We start from the raw sequence: 20,149 nt of genomic DNA on the forward strand, positions 1-20,149 counted from the left end.
CAAAGATAATGTGCAGCCTCTTGTGTCGCCATTCATGTGGGAAATTGACTTGCCGCCCAATCAAGTGCCGTGCATCTTCATTGAATGGCTCGCGCTCACCTTTAAATCTGTCATAGCAGATGTGACGGGGATGCACGGCTCGCATCAGCATGCAGAGGCAACGGGAGCCTGTGTAGCAGTGTGTCAACACCAGCTATCATACATCAAAACAGCGGCTGCGTTAATGAACAGAAAATTGGCCTCCCTGTCCTGCTTTAATGGAGACTCAATAAAGCAAAACACTAATCAGGTTATTTGTTTAAGCCGTGTTACAAAAGGACTCTCATTTTCTTAAACAACAGCCAATGGAAATCACTGCATGCGCTCAAAATTGTGGTCCTCGGTTTGTCCGTTTCCCGGCACGTATTTTAAAATTAAGCTGTTTTAGATGTATACTTTTGCCTGATCACACTGTTTTTCTTTGGTTGGATGACTAATGCCCCAATCTCCCCATTGGTTGAGACAATGTTGATGTGTCCAGCGCCATTGAGAGAGAGAGTCGTGACGACGGAAGTGCAACATTTTCGCGTGTCATGTGATTAATGGAGCCTTTAGATAGTCTCAGGAAGTCTTTTCTTTTCTTTTTCTTCATTTTTTTGATCTTTAAACTGCCATTGCGTTCCATTGGTGACACACTAGCTGTCACTTTAAAACCCAAATTTTCAAATCTAATAGAGAACAGGTTGCCAAGGCAACCGGTAGGGTGTTGGGGTTCATGGTGTGTATTAAACATTATAAGCTTTAAACTGACAAGAACTCAGTTCAGACCGACATCAAAGCGCGGACATTAGAAATGCAGCACGAATTATGTTAGGTGCTCACATTAAATTAGGTTAAGTGTTCATTGTCGATTACTTTCATGGATGCTTTCATTTTGTGGATTAGTTCAACATTATTTGCACTCTTTAATGGCTCATTTACACATACAGCAATATAATCACTGGATGTTGTTAAGTGCCTGAATTGGTGGTTCCAGTTGCGTTTCTGCTGATGGAAAACCACATGTTGTCCGTCTTCAAAATAATCTGTACTTATTATAATTGTATAGACATAAATTCTGACTACCATTTTTTTTTCAGACTATCATTCTGTTGACTGAAAGTGCGCTTTTTTCTAATAATGATACATTTTAAGGAATTAAAAATGAAATCATAACCTGTATCTAATAGGATATGTTTGTGAGCAACAACTGCTTGTTCGCACGTTTGTGGCAGCGTGTTAAAGTTTGCAGTGACCGTGTTACTGTGGAGTGTGCTTAGCACTGCTCTTTATACAACAGATGGGTGCAATAAATGGTCCCAAGGTATGACAGAGTTTAGAGACACTGGCCATTTATTCAGAGAGAATAGCCTATATTGATTTTTGCATTAAGGTTGCCTCAGGTGAAATATCATTCTCAATAGAGGTGACATGGTATGGCCTGGCAAGTAAACTATTGCTCGGTCAAGTCCCCATACAATAGTAAAAATGTGGCATGGCCATTAATCTGGACAAAAACATTTTTATTTGGTGTCCATATCGTGTGTTCCCTGATCTGTGATTACACTAGAGAATCTTACATCATGTCTACACCAAACATTGGCGGCACGTAGTGTCACGACAGTCTGTTAGCATGCATCGCGGCGGGTCGCAGTGGACCTTGTTGGTGGGCTTGGCCACTTAATTTCAGTTTTTTTTCTGTCAATTATCATGAATTTATTTGTTGCTATGATTTATTTATAATTTAAATGACAATAATGTAACAAAAGTTGATTTGACCTATTTTGGTCACTTAACTATTTGTGACTCTGGACAACAAAACCAGTCGTATGGGTCAATTTTTCGAAATTGAGATTTTTACATCATCTGAAAAATTAAGGTTTCTATTGATGTATGGGTTGTTAGGATAGGACAATATCTGGCGGAGATACAACCGTTTAAAACTCTGGAATCTGAGGGTGCAAAAAATAAAATAATTGTGAAAATTGCCTTTGAAGTTGTTATCAGAGGCACTGTTGCAGGCCATCCACTCACAAAAATAAAGTTTTTATATATTTATGGTTTGAAATTTACAAAATATCCTCATGCAACATTAGGATACTTAATTTCCTAATGATTTTTGGCATAAAAGAAAAATCAATAATTTTGACCCAATGTTTTTTTGGCTTTTACTAAAAAAGTTCCCGTGCTACTTAAGACTGGTTTTGTGATCCAGGGTCACATTTAGTCTATATAATTATTAGACAAATAAAACAAATATGATGAATAAAATGATAAAAATGTAAAAGTAACCATTTTGAATTTTTAAGCATAACTGCGTGTGCTAATATATCATTTACCTGAATGTGTCTGCCTTTATTTTATCTTGACCCCCGTAGCTGTCACATGTTCGGGATCATGAGCACGACCTGCATCGTAATCATTTCACTTTCACAGTCCAAACATCTGCTGTGTCCCAGGAAGGTTTGGTTTCATCTCATCCTCTGTGATGGGCACCGTCTGATCCCGGGGTGGAAATGGGAAACGGCTCAGGCGCCCGTTTTAGACCCTGAGCGTCAGTCTTTAACTGCTCTAATGATCTCTCTCAATGTCACAGGAAGTGAGCAGTGTTGCCAACTTTTGCAAGACAAATAAGCAACTGCAGCTCTTTTAAGCTAAGACGCTCTGTGCTCGAGGGAGAGATTTCAGTGAACGAGAAATATGAGTCATTGCCTTTCGTGAACGAGAACGATTCGTTCACTTGAAAGATTTGTTCAAAAAGAACGATTCGTTCACGAACGTAACAGATCTCTCACATTAAACAGCTGTGCAAGGCGGATGTTCGACTGGGCGTTCTTCTGCGCAACCCAACGCGTTTTAGAGAAACGTTTATGTTGGAAAATTAATCTAATAATATTAACACGGCAGTTTTTTTGCTGCCCAGAGGTAAAATTGCGTGGCAAAGCTCCGCGACTCACAGCCCGGAGCGGATGTGAATCACAGACCATTGTTCCTTCAAGTTTAAATATGACTATAAATTTGGGTGTATCAGTTTCTCGGCTATATATGAATAGACTGACTGGGCGCACAGCACATTGGACGGAGGTCTCGTGTCTTTACGTAATGTAGCCTGAGGGTGGCGATCTGATGTTGATTTATTATCAATGTAAAATTCACAGATTAAACACATCAGAAATGTTTACAAAATACAAAATGTAATTATGCAAATAAAAATTCAAGATTTCTTTCTAATTTGTGTGCAAAACATTTGATATTCATTTTAAAAATAAAAAATACTTGACATAATCTTTCCGATATAATTTGATTACTAACCATTCAAAAGTAACGGTAATGAAATAGTTACATGTTTTTCTTTACTCAGCCCTGGTTACAAACTGACCTGCGGCTAATGCTTTCGTGTATATATTCCCGAACATCTTTTCTCCAAAATATGACAGCAAAGGCTGGATTCTCTCTTGGAAGGATGATGGTGCGCTCTGGTGTGGGATGTAAGGCATACTTTGTCAGCTTGCTCAGATTTATGTAAGCGTTAAATATATAATATCAGTCATAGACACACCGCTTTCCGACCTCTACAGCCTTCCATTTTGACACAAAACCCAATGATGATTTCATTGCGCGCCTAACGGCTTTAAAATATTAAATAATCATTCAAAACTTTACTTAAATAAAAGTATGTAATTCACAAAAACGGTCCATAACGTAAAAATAAAACGTACATACTTTCTAAATGGTGTCTAACAAATTTTAACTATTAAGTTTAATTTTATATGATTTTTTAATTATTTAATTGGGGTAACAATTTGTGCCACATATTAATCGGAACATATTTTAACCAAAAAAAAGTATTTAAGAAGAGAATCACTAATAAAAACTATTATCTTTCCGTTTTTCTTTATATAAAAAGTTATATATATTAAAATCTATTTCTCACTCCTGACATAAAACATTTTGTCATACTGTATTTTCATTGGTATTAAAAAAAATATATATAAAAAACGAATTTCCTCTCTTAACGGGATTCTTAGTGTATCCTTCGTACGTTTCTCCAAACCATTACAAATTGTAATGTGTTTAATGTCTTTTGATGTTAAGTGCAATGTTAGATAAATGTATATGTTATATGTGTGTTTGGTATGGCCTTATCGGATTCCATTATGGTACAATGTTGCCTCAACTTTCCAATAAAGGTGGCTCAGATTTTTTGTATACAATTATTTGGATAGAAACCAGTCAAAAATGCACTTTTCATTGGAGAAATAACAGGGCCGTCTGGCATGTGTACATGTGTTGAAAAGAAAACCAAACTACCCCTGTGGGTAATGTAACCACATTCATTGGTTAGTATTTGAGTTCTTCTTTCCTGAAAAGCATTGACCAATTAAACGGGTATCTTACTTTTTTTAAAGACTAAAACAAATTATGTTGCCTGGAGGCAACACCTTACCATAGATAAACAATGGATATGTGTCCTCTCTACGGTATTATTGTAGAGCCTGCTAATAAATCAACATCTGAGGGCCACCCTCAGGCTAAATTACGTAAAGACACGAGACATCCGTTCAATGTGTTGTGTGTGTGTTCAGTCAGACTATTCATATAGGCTATAACCCAGAATCTGATCCACCAAAATGTATAGTTAGCCTATATTTAAACTTGAAGGAGCAATGGTCTGTGCTTCACATCCGCTCCGGGCTGTGAGTCGCGGAGCTTTATTGCCACACAATTTTACCTCTGAGCTGCAAAAAACTGCAGCGTTAATATTATTAGATCAATATTTCCAACATAAACGTTTCTTTAAGATGCGTTGGGTTGCGAAGAAGAACGCCCAGTCGAACATGCGCCATGTACAGCTGTTTAATGTGAGAGATCCGCAACAGCAGCGGAGGACCTGTATTCTGTCTGTCGGTACACGATCCGGGCAGTGTTGCCAACTTTTGCAAGACTAATAAGCAACTGCAGCTCCAAAAACAAGCCCAAAACAAGCCCAACATTATTCATGATCATCAATGTCATTTATTATCAATTATTTATTATTAATGAACGAGCCTGGGTCATTTTAAACTAACACTACCCTGTTTGAAAAACACAAACATAAATTATTTTACAAAAATTAATTGCAAATCTCTGATGTGAGCAGTATAGGCCTGGAGAGATGGAAAAGGAGAAGATATAATGACCACTTAACGTAGCTGTAACAGCCACACATTTATAATAAAGTAAAACTGAACTATATGCATTTGATGTATACTTTTTTAAATTACATGCAATGATCAATATATTTATTTAATACAATAAAAATGTTTGATGTTTACCTTGTAGCCTAATAAATAGTGTCATCCCTCCCTACCCCTTTGCTGCACCGTGATCAGATCTGAACATTTCGTTCATTTTCACATTTCATTCTAATCGTGACAGATGTAATACATTTAGTTTAGTTGGTAGTGGAAAGGAGGCGGTGTGTTTGAGGACAAATTACGCTATTCACACGTGCTTAGGCTTGAATAAGGCTGTGTAGCCAAACGCGCAGATCTACACTTTTAACATGTTTAATGATGTAGCCCGGTTATAAAATGCTTTTTATCTTTAAGTGAATATCTCATCTGTTTAGTATATTTACCTCCGATTATCCAAATAGCGCCGATGATTACGTGAAGAGACCACTGTAACATTCTTGGCTTCTCTATGTTGTTTTACGTGCTTAGATATGTTGTGTGACCTCATGCGGCGCCGCGCAGACCAATCGGAGCGTGACATCATAGTACCGCGAGAGTGATTCGACAGTAGACGTCTCTGTATGCTTTCAAATAGCTCTCGCAGTGCTGTGATGTTATGCTCTGCCGCATGTAGTACAAAAAGCCTACCTTCGAGCAGACAGTGTTAATGGATTGAACAAAACAGCGACCATAGATGTAAAGAAACAACGTTGCTTGTCAGGTTCAGAACAAGCAACCATATATATTTTTAAAATAAGCCCCAAAACCCGCAACCCCGCAACAAGTGATTTTTTAACGCGACTTGACAGAAGAAGAAGCCCAAGGGTCGCGTATTATAAGCGGACTTGGCAACTGATCCGGGATGCCTACACGATCTGTCCGCGCGTGCGCATAATGACGTAGTACAAAACGCGCATGCGCAATTTACGACACTGCATGATCTGTTCTACGCTTGCGCACCTTTGTACCGCGACTTTCACTCACTACTGTCCACCTCTGGTCTCATGTCACTTGTGTGTGCAAACTATGCGTTCTTTTAAGTCATTTCCATTGTCATTTTGAAATACTCTGTAACGTTTCCCCAGACTTGTTTGTAGTTCTTTCTTCATGTAGGCCTAAGTGCTGATAGTCTAGGCAGAAATGCATATTATGTTCCTTATTGTCTTCTGTAAACACCATTGAAGGGATTATTGTCCTCATTTAGATTATATAGATAGATATATTAGCCTATATAGACCCATACTAATACAACATTACTCAATTTAAAGTTAACTAATATTAGCAGCTTTTAATAAAAAAACGACATCTTTGACAATACTACGGACCTCAGATCGAAACACAGCAAGTTAAGTAGGCCTAATGCCATACAGCAATGAATCGCAAAGGGGAGTATGGAGGAAACTGAAGGTTTGCAGTGACAGAAAGTCTCAGACTTTATTCCACATGTAACCAAAATCGTATATGTTCATAATAATAATAATAATACATTTTATTTGTAAGCGCTTTTCTAAATACTCAGACACTTTACAAAGAATTATAAAAACAGCAATAACAACATCAAATAGTAAAAACACCTAAAAAAGCTAAACATTGAAAGCAGTTTTAAAAAGGTGAGTTTTTGTCAATGATTTCAATGTTGAAAAGTCAGTGCAGTCACGGATTTGTGTGGGGAGAGAGTTCCAGAGGGAGTGGGCAGCAACAGAGAAGGCTCTGTCACCCCAGGTTCGGTGCTTGGTCCTGGGTGGTGGAGTCAGGAGGTTAGCATAAGATGAGCGAAGGCTACGAGATGGGTTGTGGCGGTGGAGCAGGTCGGTGAGGTAAGAAGGGGCCTGGTTATGGAGGGCTTTGTGTGTGAGGAGGAGGATTTTGAATTGAATTCGTTGTGGGACCGGGAGCCAGTGGAGGTTCTTGAGGACAGGGGTGATGTGGTCACGGGTGCGAGTGTGAGTGAGCAGACGAGCAGCAGAGTTCTGGATATATTGAAGTTTGTTTAAGATTTTGGATGTTGTGCCATACAGGATGCTATTGCAGTAGTCGATTCTGGAGGTGATGAAGGCGTGGATGAGGGTTTCTGCAGCAGAGAAGGAGAGTGATGAGCAGAGTCGGGCGATGTTTTTGAGGTGAAAAAAGGCAGTTCTGGTGATTTGTTTTATGTGGTGTTCAAAAGAGAAGTTATTTCAAAGATGACTCCGAGGTTGCGACTGTGAAGGGATGGAGACAAGGTGGAGGTGTCGACAGCAAGGGAGAAACTTTGAGTGGTTTTAGTGATGGATTTGGGACCGTTGATGAGCAGATCTGTTTTGTCGCAGTTAAGTTTAAGGAAATTAGTGTGCATCCAGGATTTAATGTCAGTGAGACAGTTGGAGAGAGTGGAGTGGGTGGCGGAGGTGATGGATTTAGTGGAGATGTAGAGCTGGACATCATCGGCATAACAGTGAAAGTTTAGGCCATGGTGGCGAATGACATTGCCAAGGGTGCGCAGGTATAGTATGAAGAGGAGAGGACCAAGCACCGAACCCTGGGGAATGCCTTGAGACAGCAGAGCGGTGGAAGAGGTGCAGTTGTTGATGTGGATGAACTGTTGTCTGTCGGTGAGATAAGATTGGAGCCAGGAGAGGGCAGTGCCAGTGATGCCGAGGGAAGATTCAAGGCGGGAGAGAAGAGTGGTGTGGTTGATAGTGTCAAAAGCTGCAGTGAGATCCAGGAGAATGAGGATGGTGAGATGACCAGAGTCATCGGAGAGGAGGATGTCGTTGGTGACTTTGCGGAGGGCTGTTTCAGTGCTATGTTGCGAACGGAAGCCAGATTAAAATGGTTTGAACAGGTCATTTGAGCAGAGGTGGGTTTTGAGTTGTTTGGCGACAGTGCGTTCCAGTATCTTAGACAGAAAGGGGAGATTGGAGATGGGCCGAAAGTTTGACATGATGTCGGGGTTGAGTCCAGGTTTTTTAAGGATGGGGGTGACGGCAGCCAGTTTGAGTGAAGGGGGGATTAAGCCAGAGTTGAGAGAGGAGTTAATGATATCAGTGATGATTGTGGAAATAGCTGGTAAACAGTCCTTGATGAGGTGGGATGGGATGGGGTCCAGGGCACATGTTGATGTTTTCATTCCTGTCACGATTTTGGACAGCTCCCCTGGCGACACAGGGGAGAACTGAGACAGGGACTGAGAAGTGTAGGGGGGAGGAGCAAATGATGGAGTGGGAGTGCAGACAGTGGGGACAGAAGAAGAGGACAGGTTGTTGTAAATGTCAATTTTGGTCTGAAAAAATGAAAGAAAGGAGTTGCATTTGTCAGTTGTAAATGAGTTGGTGATATTGTCACTGGGTTTGAGAAGTTTATTTACTGTGGCGAAAAGAGCCTTGGGGTTAGTGGAACCAGAGTGAGTAGTAGGTGGACCGGGCAGTGTTAAGAGCTTCCTTATACTGCTGAAGGTAATCTGTGAAGGCTTGTAGATGAACAGTTAAAGCAGTTTTCTTATGGAGTCTTTCAAGCTGACGCTTACGGGATTTCATTTTGTGCAGGTCAGGAGTGTACCAGGGAGCAGAGTGAGTGAAAGAGACAGTTTTGGTTTTGATGGGAGCCAGCTGATCGAGACAGGAGGAGAGTGTTTCATTGTAGTAGTTGGTGAGGTCGGAGGGGTTGTCAGTCAGTGGTGGGGGGGGGGGGGAGGATATTTTGCTAGCAAGAGAGGCTGAGAGGGCAGGAGTAGAGATGGATTTAAGATTTCTGAAAGACATTGTCCGTTTGTCCTTGGTGGTAGAAATGGGGAGATCAATGTTCATAGTGATTGCCAGATGGTCAGAGATGTTGAGGTTGAGGCTGGAGAGGTGAGGTATGGTGAGACCAGTAGAGCAGACCAGATCCAGGATGTGACCACGGCTGTGGGTGGGAAAGTTGACATGTTGGGTGAAGTTGAAGCAGTGTAGCAGTTCCAGGAATTCAGTGGCAGATTTGCAGTTAGTGTCGATGTGGATGTTGAAATCTCCCAGGAGCAGAACAGAAGGTGAGATGGCAAATAACTGAGTTAAAAAGTCAGAAAGAAAGGAAGGATTTGGTTTGGGGGGCGGTAGATTATGGCAGTGACCAGAGGAGTGGGACCAGAGAGTTTAAAAGTGATGTGTTCAAAGGAATGAGCAGCAGGGATGGAGATGGTCGATGTTTTAATGTCCTTTCTGTACACTACAGCGACACCACCTCCCCGCCCCTCAAATCGGGGTTTGTCCATGTATGTATATCCTGTGGGTGTGGTTTCGTTGAGTGAGAAATAGTCCAGAGGTTTGTGCCAAGTTTCAGTGATACAGAAGAAATCTAGGTCAAACTAACAAGATGTACACGGACCCATCACTCTGGTTTTATTCGCATTTTGAAGTTTCGCGTCAGAAACGAGTGATGGAAACGCCGAATTTCAAATTAAAAACCCTTAATTTGCAAATAAGTTTTTACGCTTGCTTGAGGTGGCTTTTCATTTTTGCGTAAAAGGGTTAATGCGAGATGGAGACGGGAGATGGAAACGCATTTGCCGCATAAATTCCTCCAAAAAGTCACGTAACTGCACCATGAGACGGCGTAACCTGCCTAACCCCAGAGTACTGATCTTGTTACACAGCATCAGAAATGTTGTTACGGTCATTCTTAAATGCCTGAGCAAAGTGGTCAAAGTATTTCTGTAATTGCCTCTTTGATCTGCGTAGGACCTACGCCGTAGTCTCTACTCCGGCTACGTGTCGGTTTTCATTTATACTTCTACGTCGTTGTCCGCGTTAACAGGCAATGACCACTAGGCGTCAGTGTCCACGTGCGTGTTGCTTGTGTAACCAAGACAAGAGCCGAAGAAGCAGCAGCTCGTTTGAGAAGCATTAGCAGGGATAGCGTCAAGTAAACAGTCACTTTTGTTGCATATTTGAGATGTTAAATACAGAAGCACAAATAATTTACTTTATAAATAATTCATTCGGAAATGCGTTTGAGTGAACATGACTCTATCGCAGAGTTTTTTGACCTAAGGGAGGGGTTCAAACAGACCAATTGCAGCGCTTGCGATCCGCGTTGTGTTGACGCGTTGTTACATTTTTGGAGAGGTGCGTGTCAGGCTATGCCGTAGGGTACGCGGCTCTGCGTAGGCTACGGCGTAGGTCTTACACAGAACCATAAATTGGGCTTTAGGTTCATCAGTATTTATCTGTGCAGCTTTGATTGTTATATGATTCAAGTAATGACACATTTTAAACACTTTTAAATCAAAACTAACAGCAAAGTATCTAACACATTACTTTAAATATAATAATATACATTATAATTACAATCACAGTGTTTTTAACTACTGTACTATTGAAGTAGTAGTATTACGAATAGGCATTTTTGATTTTGGGATGCTTCAACCTTCATTTTAGGACATTACAGTGTGTCATTAGGCGGTGGAACCCTAAACATCCCTTATGACAAATAACCATAGTTTAAAACAAAAAAGCATTGTTTTACTACAGGTTTTACCATGGTTACCGTAGTTACCACAAAATATCCACAGTTTTGAAAACCATGGTTTTGCAAATAGTAATCAATGCACCAAAAGAACGCATTCAAACCATTGTTAATTTTCGTAAGGGATTATAAATGATGTGTTTATTTACATGTAGGCAATGGTACACACAGGTTTCTAATGGGAAGGCTAGCTTTTGGTTTAGTGAGCAACAAAATGAATAAACTTGTACCGTAGCAGCATGGTTGCAAATCAATAAATACATTAAAGCAATCAATCTAATTTATAACAGCTCGATGATGAGGCACAATAAGAAATGGCATCAACGGAAAACCAAAAACAATGCTCATTTCCTATTCCTTCATTCAAATTTCATCACACTGGCCTTCAGCTATCATTAATCAGACAATAAATCAAATATTTACTAAACTTCCCCAGAATCCCTCACAGCGGACCTAACTGCCAATTTCAAAATACGATTAATGAACAGAGCTATTCCAGTAGACTGAGATCTCAGGACAGGCATTTCCACAATGAATTATTCCCGATTAAATCAATTGCAAGTCCTAAATGTTTACAATAGAGCCAGACAACATTTCGTTGGCTGGTTTGCTCCATCCTGCATCTTCTGGGACACCTATTTTTCACTGGAGCCGAGCGCATTTTGAGTGTAATACCATGCATATGAATGTACAGTTATGCCGAGAAACAGCTATTCCAAAAGCACTGTGGTTATGCAGCTTGCTCCAACTAAACCGTGTCACTTTAGGACACAATTTTGAGGTGATTTGAATAATGTGCCAGCAAGTATATTTGAGCCGTTTCACTGTGAATATAAAATACATGTTTTCTTCTGGTAATCGCATTGTTTAAACACACCATTAGATGGGTCCAAATCAGACCCTATGCAGTACTGTATACAGGACTGAAAAAATGTGAAAAAAACCCACAGACTTCCTGTTTCTCAGTGTAGCTTCTCAATTTTACTTTGTAATTTCTATCATTTCTGTGCTCTATATTTATTTGTGAAAGCTAGCTGGACATTCCCTAGATGGGGTTTATCACTTTGTTGCTAAAACAAGACATGCTAGAAAATGTTGAATGTGTGGCTCCGTTTCAAAACCTAGTTAGAGCTGTCTTGCTGTCTATACCTCCTACACAGGCAGCATCATAACTCGAATGGAACCTCATAAAGTGACAAATTTGAAACGCTAGACCTAACTATTTTCAGCACAATAATGCTTTTCACACAGTTAACCGCGATAATGAAGACTCGTCTCTCAAAGTTTGGTGTTAGCATGTGGCTAAGCCAACAAAGTGACGCACTGAAACGCATTAAAATAGACACACAGTACATTTGGATTGGGCATTTTTCATATTTTGATTAATTTCCCTTTTTTATAAGTGTATATTTAAGTATATTTAATCAAATGTTTCGTTTTAATTTTTGAAGGGATCTATTTTCTGATCATATCACAATGCATTATGGGATTACACTGTCTAGGAAGAATGATCTTGAGTTACTTGTGGCATAGAGTCCTTGTTGCTGTTGGTCAAGAACAACTTTTATATTGTGCTAAAGTTTGGTCCTTTTTTGGAAACCTTATTGTTCGAGATTTCTTTTCAATCTCCCTAGTTGCAAAACTATTCCACCAAGATAAAATCCAAAGAGGCCATTTGTATCAGGTTTATCACTGAACATAACCCAATCAAATGTCAGCGTCTAGATTTAGCTCTGCAAGTTGCCACAGGGGTTATGTAACATCTACGCCCATTCCTCCCAGGCACCTCTCATGTCTGGAGGATCACATTGTATGTATATATAAAAGTCTGTAAAAGTGGTCTTTTGACAGGTGAGATGATCTTTCAGAATCGTTCAGTGACTTGTAAAGCTTTTGAATCAAAGTCACCAGGGTGTAAGACGAACATGCTCATGAAAGTACAGCATTGTGCATTTCAGAAGCTTTTCAAGTCGGCATACGTCAGTTTTTTTTTCACGTATTAAATGTTTTAAATGCAAGTTTGAGAAAACTCGTTATCGTGTGATTTATATGTCATTTTTGTAGGGTGCTTGTATTATGCAGATTGCTGTTTCCCTAGGGACTAACATCTTTTCACGACTTCTTGGTAGGAAATCTGTAGAGATAGTTAATGGGTAAATAGTTTCATATAAAGTAGCAGTTAGCATATTTCGGACGTCATGCCTGTCTTTGTCCAATGAACTGTAAATACTGCACCTTATACATGTAAAGTGAGTCAATAGAGATGAATGCTGGTGGGCACATCATAGACTCCCAGGATTCAATAGGAAAACGCAAACTCAAGTATGATATGACTTCAAGAGCACTTTGCCTTGAACACAGAGGTTTTTTGACATTCGGAACTCAAAAAGATTTGTGTTAACTAGTCGTCATATACTTAACATCTATAAATTGTAACATCAAAATATGTTAAAGCCCTATCCAATCAGACAAAGCCATGAAAATATATTTGTGTTTAAGCTCCATTCATTCAGACCCGACTATAACCGAATTTGTATGTTTAAATGTTTAAACACGATTTGTACTGTATAAGTAGCATTGGCATGCCAAAAAGAGACACATATTCAAAGAGATAGTAGCATTCAATACTTTGCGTATGCTAACAATAAACTGCAGATCTGACCAATTAGCTTTGAACTTTAAACTCAACGGAGTGTTGTTATGTCTGGACCAACGCTAGGCATTTTACTCTTTTGAAGAGCTTCTATACGACTTTTGTTAGTTTGTTTGCTTGCCAAGAAAAAAGTTGTATAAAAAGGCTTTCTTCAAGACCAGTCAGAAGCCTTTGGCAACATCTGTGCAGTAAGCCAGATCAAATGTCTGTCTTTCACCAAATGAGTCATAAAACACAATTAATGTTTACGAATCAAGCTGATACGCTTTATAGTGTGCCATTAATGTGGCTGTCTAAAATGTTTGGCGTGGATTCTCTTTGAAGAGTCGACGCAGATGAACAGAGCACTGATTCATGCGCTCGTGTTGTCAACATGAAATGCTTACCTTCAAACAGCATCATGATCATAACTCACGTGCGGCGCTCGAGACCAGCTTCAGATGTTCACGCTCCGTAAAGACTCACAGAGAGACTGAGATCTCCAGAGTTTGGCTTTCAGTCTGTGTCTGAGGATGAAACGAGCAAACAAAGAGTGAAAGGCACAGCGTGATGGGGAAACTTATTTCTCGGCCGTGTTTGTGCTTTCTGTTGCAGTGCTACCCAGTCACACCTGTGGAAATCCAGGGCAGATACCGAGAGGAATCATCCACGGGTCCAGGTACAATGTTGGTGACAAGATCCGCTACAGCTGCGTGATGGGATACGTTTTGGAGGGGCACGCCGTTCTCACGTGTATAGTGAGCCCGGGAAGTGGTGCATCGTGGGATTTCCCAGCACCATTTTGTAGAGGTAAGATGTCGTGTGATTACATGGCCCATGAGTTTACATTCAGGATTTCCATGAGGACAGTAAACTTGGAAATGTTGGCAAATATTTAAAATGGGATTTGTAGGGTTGGATCATTAATAAAGGATAATGTACAGCCAGTCGACGAAACTGAACTAGGATGACAAGGATCCCGGTGTTTATAATATGGCTACTAGCAACATGGGTAAATTATTAGACACAAAATATTCGTTTGAAATATTTTGTTAGCTCATTTTTAAACCTTCCTTGAGGTAAAAACGTTTCAGCAATACTGTATACAGTGGTGTAAAGTAACAAATTACAAATACTCAAATTACAGTAATTGAGTAGTTTTTTTCCAGGAAATGTTCTTTTTAAGTAGTTTAAAAACAGTGTATTTTTACTTGAGTACATTTTTAGTGCTGTATCGGTACTTTTACTGCGCTATTTTTCCTCACATTGTCGTTGCTACTTTATATGTTTAATCTTCATGTGATTGGCTAAGGAGAATAATCAGTCCCGTCACGTGACCCCGTCCACTCAAATCGCGCATAGAAAACTTGCTTCACACAGATTTCAAGACATCTGCCGCCAATTTAGTTTAATCATGGAGGAGGACGAGCGTGTGCGGCAGGCAGGGCGCTTATCAAATGGTGGTTTTGCGCACTTTAAAGTCACTGCTGGAAAGGGACAAATACGAAGGCTCGTCCGAGATGTGGAGAAATATTGAGTTCCTGTATCACTCTGTTCGCCAAGTTTCATCCAAATGGCTATATCATGAGGTAAAATTGTCCATCTCTCTCCAAAGTCTCTACATCAAGTGCTCTGCCCTTATAAGTGAGTAGGGAACATGTGCGATTGGAACGCATGCGAAGCAGTTTCGCAAAATGCATTACCAGATATAATGTTGTAAATAATGTTCAGTTTCTTGCACAGTTCGATTCGCTTAAATAAGACGTCATTAATACATTGAAAGAAGCTGCAGGGATTACTTTTATGTTGCCTCTATCTGTATTTTGAACTTTTGAAAACATGAACCTGTGGACTTGCATTTTATGAAAAACCATGGACCACAACTCCAGGTAAAAATCTTTATTGTTCTACCTAAGAAATAATGTCACATACATCTTGGATGGCTTGAGGTCGAGTAATTGATCAGCCAGCTCCTCTACAGACAGACGGAACAACACATTGTTGTATCCAGTTATATGCTTTATCAGTAAGGTAAAGATGTGTTTTGTTAAAAGTAGCTATTTTCAAAATAAATCTCCAAATTTGATTATTACTAATTATTCTTAATTCATTGAATAACACTGCCTAAAAAGTAACGAGTAACTAGTACTCTGAGTAGTTTTTGAGAAGAGTACTTTTTACTTTTACTCAATTACTTTTTTAACACCAGTACTTTCACTTGTAATTGAGTACAATTTCAGCAATGTAACAGTACCAATTTCCAGTACACTTTCCACCACTGACTGTATATCACGATGCATTCCTTGCTGATGTATCAATACAAATGCTTCTGTATCAAGACAGCAGCAAATGCCATGATTCAGTTTTGAAAAATAAACACAACAGAAAAGACCATTCTAATATTTAAACGTTTCATTTAAATGAATTAAACTGAACTGTGTAGGACATGGTCACTATTTGAAATAAACGTGTCCACTGTATCATGACATATTGTATTGTAAGATTGTAGGCAATATGAACGTGAGGGGTTGTCCCAGATGAGGTTGTCAGGTGAAAGGTCATCACGTGGGTCATTTTATTTAGGGTTAAATTATTATTCATTAATTTTACTAATAGTTAGATCGAGCAGGCCTTCACAAAAGGGCCTTTAATTACAAAAATATATTTTTTTTTGCCTTGACAAAAGGGCACTTTCGGCATTAAGGGCCAAAGAGGCAGATGCTTGATGTCATGACCGACCACCAATCAGAATTATTTCAGAGAGCCATGCAATAACGGAAGTTGTTAAAAGTTCAAAGAAGTTATTCACAATATTCACCTCAAGCTGTGATTTTGAAAAGTGGGTTCATGTTTTATTAATCTTAATTAGTCGCTTGTCTGTCACCATGACAACCAATCATGATCACTTGTGTCTAGTTTAGTTTCCTGGTTTAAGCTTGTGCTCTTAAGCTCCCTGTTCAATTCGGTTCTTGGTTTTACCCTTTTTGCCAAGTGTGTTTTGCAGTTATTTTACGAATTCCCATGGTTCATGGATGATTTATTAAATTGTCTAAGAGTTTTTCCTGTTTGTGCCCATTGGATTACACCCGACCCATAAAGGGTCAACAATCTTTGTAGCACTCCATTGCTCTTTGTGAGTTCAAAGAAAGATATACCTATGTGATGGCATGAAGGTGATTAAAGTGTGAGATTTTTCATTTTTGGGCAGAATAATCCCTTAATGTTTAAATTAAGCATGATATATTTCATCTTAATTTGCCGAGATAAAGGGAATCTTTAATCCGACCGAAATGTCAGTTTCTGTTTTGACCAATGATGACCTATTTGGATGAATAGAAGATTTAGGGTGTTTTAGAAATCCCTTATCATTTTTGCAGTTCCATTTGGTTATATTAGTGGTCCAGAAATTACATAAATTTTACCTCAAAAATAATTTTCCACCAACTTTAAAATATTGGAAAAGCCTTTGCCAATTAATTTGTCAAAACGGGTAGGAACCTGTTATTTGGACTGTTCCATCAACTGTTATTTGACATGTAACATTTTTGTACTGTTTTGACCAGCTGAAGGAGCATGTGGTGGGACATTAAGAGGAACAACGGGGACGATATCAAGTCCTCACTTTCCTTCGGAGTATGATAACAATGCCGACTGCACGTGGAGTATTCTTGCTGAGCCAGGAGACACCATCGCTCTGGTCTTCACGGACTTCCAGCTGGAGGACAGATATGACTTTCTAGAGATCAGTGGCACAGAAGCCCCTTCAATATGGTAAGCGAACTGACCTCTGATGCTGTATAATGTCACAATCTGTACTGATCTCACACTCGTGTTTGGAAAATTATCCCAGAATACATTTTGATGGAAGCACTGAGCATTTTTCGTTTTGATAGGATTAGTTTGCTATGACGTTTGTGTTGACATCTGGATGTTTACGTTTTTAATAAGATGGTAGTGTCTACTGTCCAGCTGTGAGCATTAAGAAGGTCATGTGCCTTTATCCTATCTCACACCTGAATGAAGAAGATTTGCTTCCTACATAGAAAACCCATAGAAAATATGATTTTTCGTCATTTTAAAAATGTGGAATGTGGAAATAATCTAAAAGGATTATTCTAAAACATTTACAAAGAAACCGTAGGTATCCTTGATACGCTTTGGATCTTTTCTTTACATTTCTAAAGCGGTGTGAAGATTCTTTAAAAAATCTCACCTTGCGGTTCACGTTGGAATGCCATAGTGATATCAATGTCATCCGTAAATAATGTTACTTATGGCATCATTTTCATATTTTTTCTCAACTATTCCATTAAAATCACAAACTGTGAAACAATTTACAGCCCCTAACATCCTCAGAGGGCTTTTGTCTTGCAGGTAATATAGGGTAAACTCTGATGGAAATGAAGAAGAATAACAAATGATCTCAGGAAACATATCAATTGCTCTGCCACAGTTTGATTTGATTTCTGGAGTTGTCAGTCTGGTGACCGGCACTCGCCGCTTTAATGCTTTCTCTTGTTTCCTCTCTCCACCGGTTTCTCTCTACCTCCTTTCATCAAATTGATGCTTTGCAATTCTTTTCTGTCTCCTCAAATGTTTGCATTCGTGGCCAAATGGTAAGTCGTAGCATAGCGGCAGAGTATCATGCGGGAAGAGTCTGTCTGAACTCTATTAACTTCAAGTTGGGTGAATAAACATGTCCTTACTCTTGACGCTCTGAGCATGGAGGCAGAGCCGTGTCGCTTTGGCACCCTCACAAATAAATTTGCTTTCCGCTTTACCAAAGAACAGGCTTGAAATTACACAAAGTTGCTGAAAGACTGCAATAACATTACTTCACTTGGCTGCTGATGAAATAACGGCACAATCTGTTTGCACTGAATGAGAATAATAATACCAGGAGGTTCATTCTTACCGTAAACAGCGACAGAATACCATTTACAATTTTAGACTCCGGAGGATGATACCATCTTAAAAACTCGACTGACCATGAATCTTCACACAAATAATTGCAGCGCAACGTCGCTTCAGTCCTTCCATTCTAAATGATTATTTTTCCGGGTGTAATGATATACTCAGCTCACGACGGAATATACAGTAATATGTGATACTTGCTTCATGATAGAAGATATTTTGAAAAATAAGAGCATGAAACTCAATCATGAAATTCAAATACAATATTTATTTCCAAAACAGTGTTTATTTAATTCATAGTGGTTTATTCAAATCACTGTCTGTGTTTATAATCTGTGTTAAACAGTTTGAAATGTATGTTATTCATTGTGTTAAATGGACACGTATCCAGATGATAGTTATGTGTATTTTTCTCAACAAAATTTCACTAGCAAATGTATTACACTCAGCATCACACAATAAATAAATGCACTGAAATGATCATCGAACAGCAAGTTATGACTGAAACATGCAGAGTGCCGCCCATCACATTCACCGTGACCAGACCCATCATCGATCTGGGCGTAAGTACTCGCTGCCCTTTTGGAGTCTTTTAGATTGATCGGGCGTCTCAAATAATATTCAGCGAGATTTCAGCAGTCAAAATACACTGCTCATCCCATTAGGAATCTGGCCAGGGTTTCCTTTTAATGCCACCCAAATGGAATCAATACTGGAAATGCTGCTGAATGTCATGGAAGAGACTCGGCTGCCGACCGATCAGGTGATGTGATAATCCATATGAAACTATAGTGCACCTGTTTGTTAAATGCCATCTGTGTAAAGCCAGAACACCTCGCATGCAGTGTCTGCACCTGTGTCATGTGACCTCAGACGCTGTGGCTCTCTGACATCCTTTTCCACAGGAACTTCAATCCTTGTGGAAGTGTAGGAAACGGCACTGATAAATCAAGATGGCACCTCTTATTTATCTGAGCAATGTCTTCATGTTTGGGTATTTACATAGAATTAATGGATATGTCTTGGCAGAAAATAGGCTTTCCAAATTCATTTTTTACAGTTTACAGTAAGAGAACATGAAGGGATCAGAAAAGCATGACACTTTTCGAATGACATGACAGTTTTGGCAAGAGCAGCCCAGGGCAGAATGCAGGTTTATGATCCTTTATATGAGATACTGGGGAGGTTTTGGCTCTAGCTGAAGTTTATGTTGGATGTTCATGTTCTTTTCATACTCCAAAGGATTTCATTTCTGTCTGGGTAACAGTAATAATACGCTAATCTCATAAACATAATCTCGTTAACTAGACCGGTTGCGGTTTCTACACAATGGAATGATTATTTGAGATAACCTTGATCATTGTGCAGTTGAGAAAACTTGAAAGTGAATGAATCACAGTAGGAAACAATGGTTACTATTATAATAATACTTTTAATTGAGTATATATTTATTGGTAATTTTGTATGAATAATATTATGATAGAGTATAATGATAAGTTAGGACAGGTTCCAAAAGCTGGCGAGATTTTGTCACTGAGATAACAATAAGTGCAGCCTACAAAGCTATGTAGCACTACAGTTATATGTAGTCATATTTTCATATTATATTACATATACATATACATGCGCGCATGCACACACACACGTCTGGTTTATTATCTCTGTTGTGACAGTCCATAGGTGTAATGATTTTTATACTGTATAAACAGTATATTTTATCCCCCACCCCTAAACCTAAAGTTCATAAAAAACCTTTTGCATCTTTAGATTTTCAAAAAATATAATTCTGTGCAATTTATAAGCTTTTTTTGCCCGTGGGGACACGAGTTCCCATGAGTTGGTGTGCATTCATGTTTAGGTCCCCACCGGGATATAACACACACACACA

General features: G+C 39.2%; 1 protein-coding gene across 2 annotated transcripts in view; it reads left to right on the plus strand.

Moving 5' to 3' along the window:
• Window positions 1–20,149, plus strand: part of csmd1a (CUB and Sushi multiple domains 1a) — a 480,783-nt gene that overhangs the window by 287,921 nt on the left and 172,713 nt on the right. For both annotated transcript variants that reach the window (XM_057341293.1, XM_057341294.1), the window contains exons 4-5: window positions 13,963–14,157; window positions 16,911–17,118. In XM_057341293.1, the coding sequence (XP_057197276.1) occupies window positions 13,963–14,157; window positions 16,911–17,118 (403 nt within the window). The remainder of the gene's footprint in view (window positions 1–13,962; window positions 14,158–16,910; window positions 17,119–20,149) is intronic.

The sequence above is a fragment of the Triplophysa rosa genome, linkage group LG9 (assembly GCF_024868665.1).
Source record: "Triplophysa rosa linkage group LG9, Trosa_1v2, whole genome shotgun sequence".
Classification (NCBI taxonomy): domain Eukaryota; kingdom Metazoa; phylum Chordata; class Actinopteri; order Cypriniformes; family Nemacheilidae; genus Triplophysa; species Triplophysa rosa.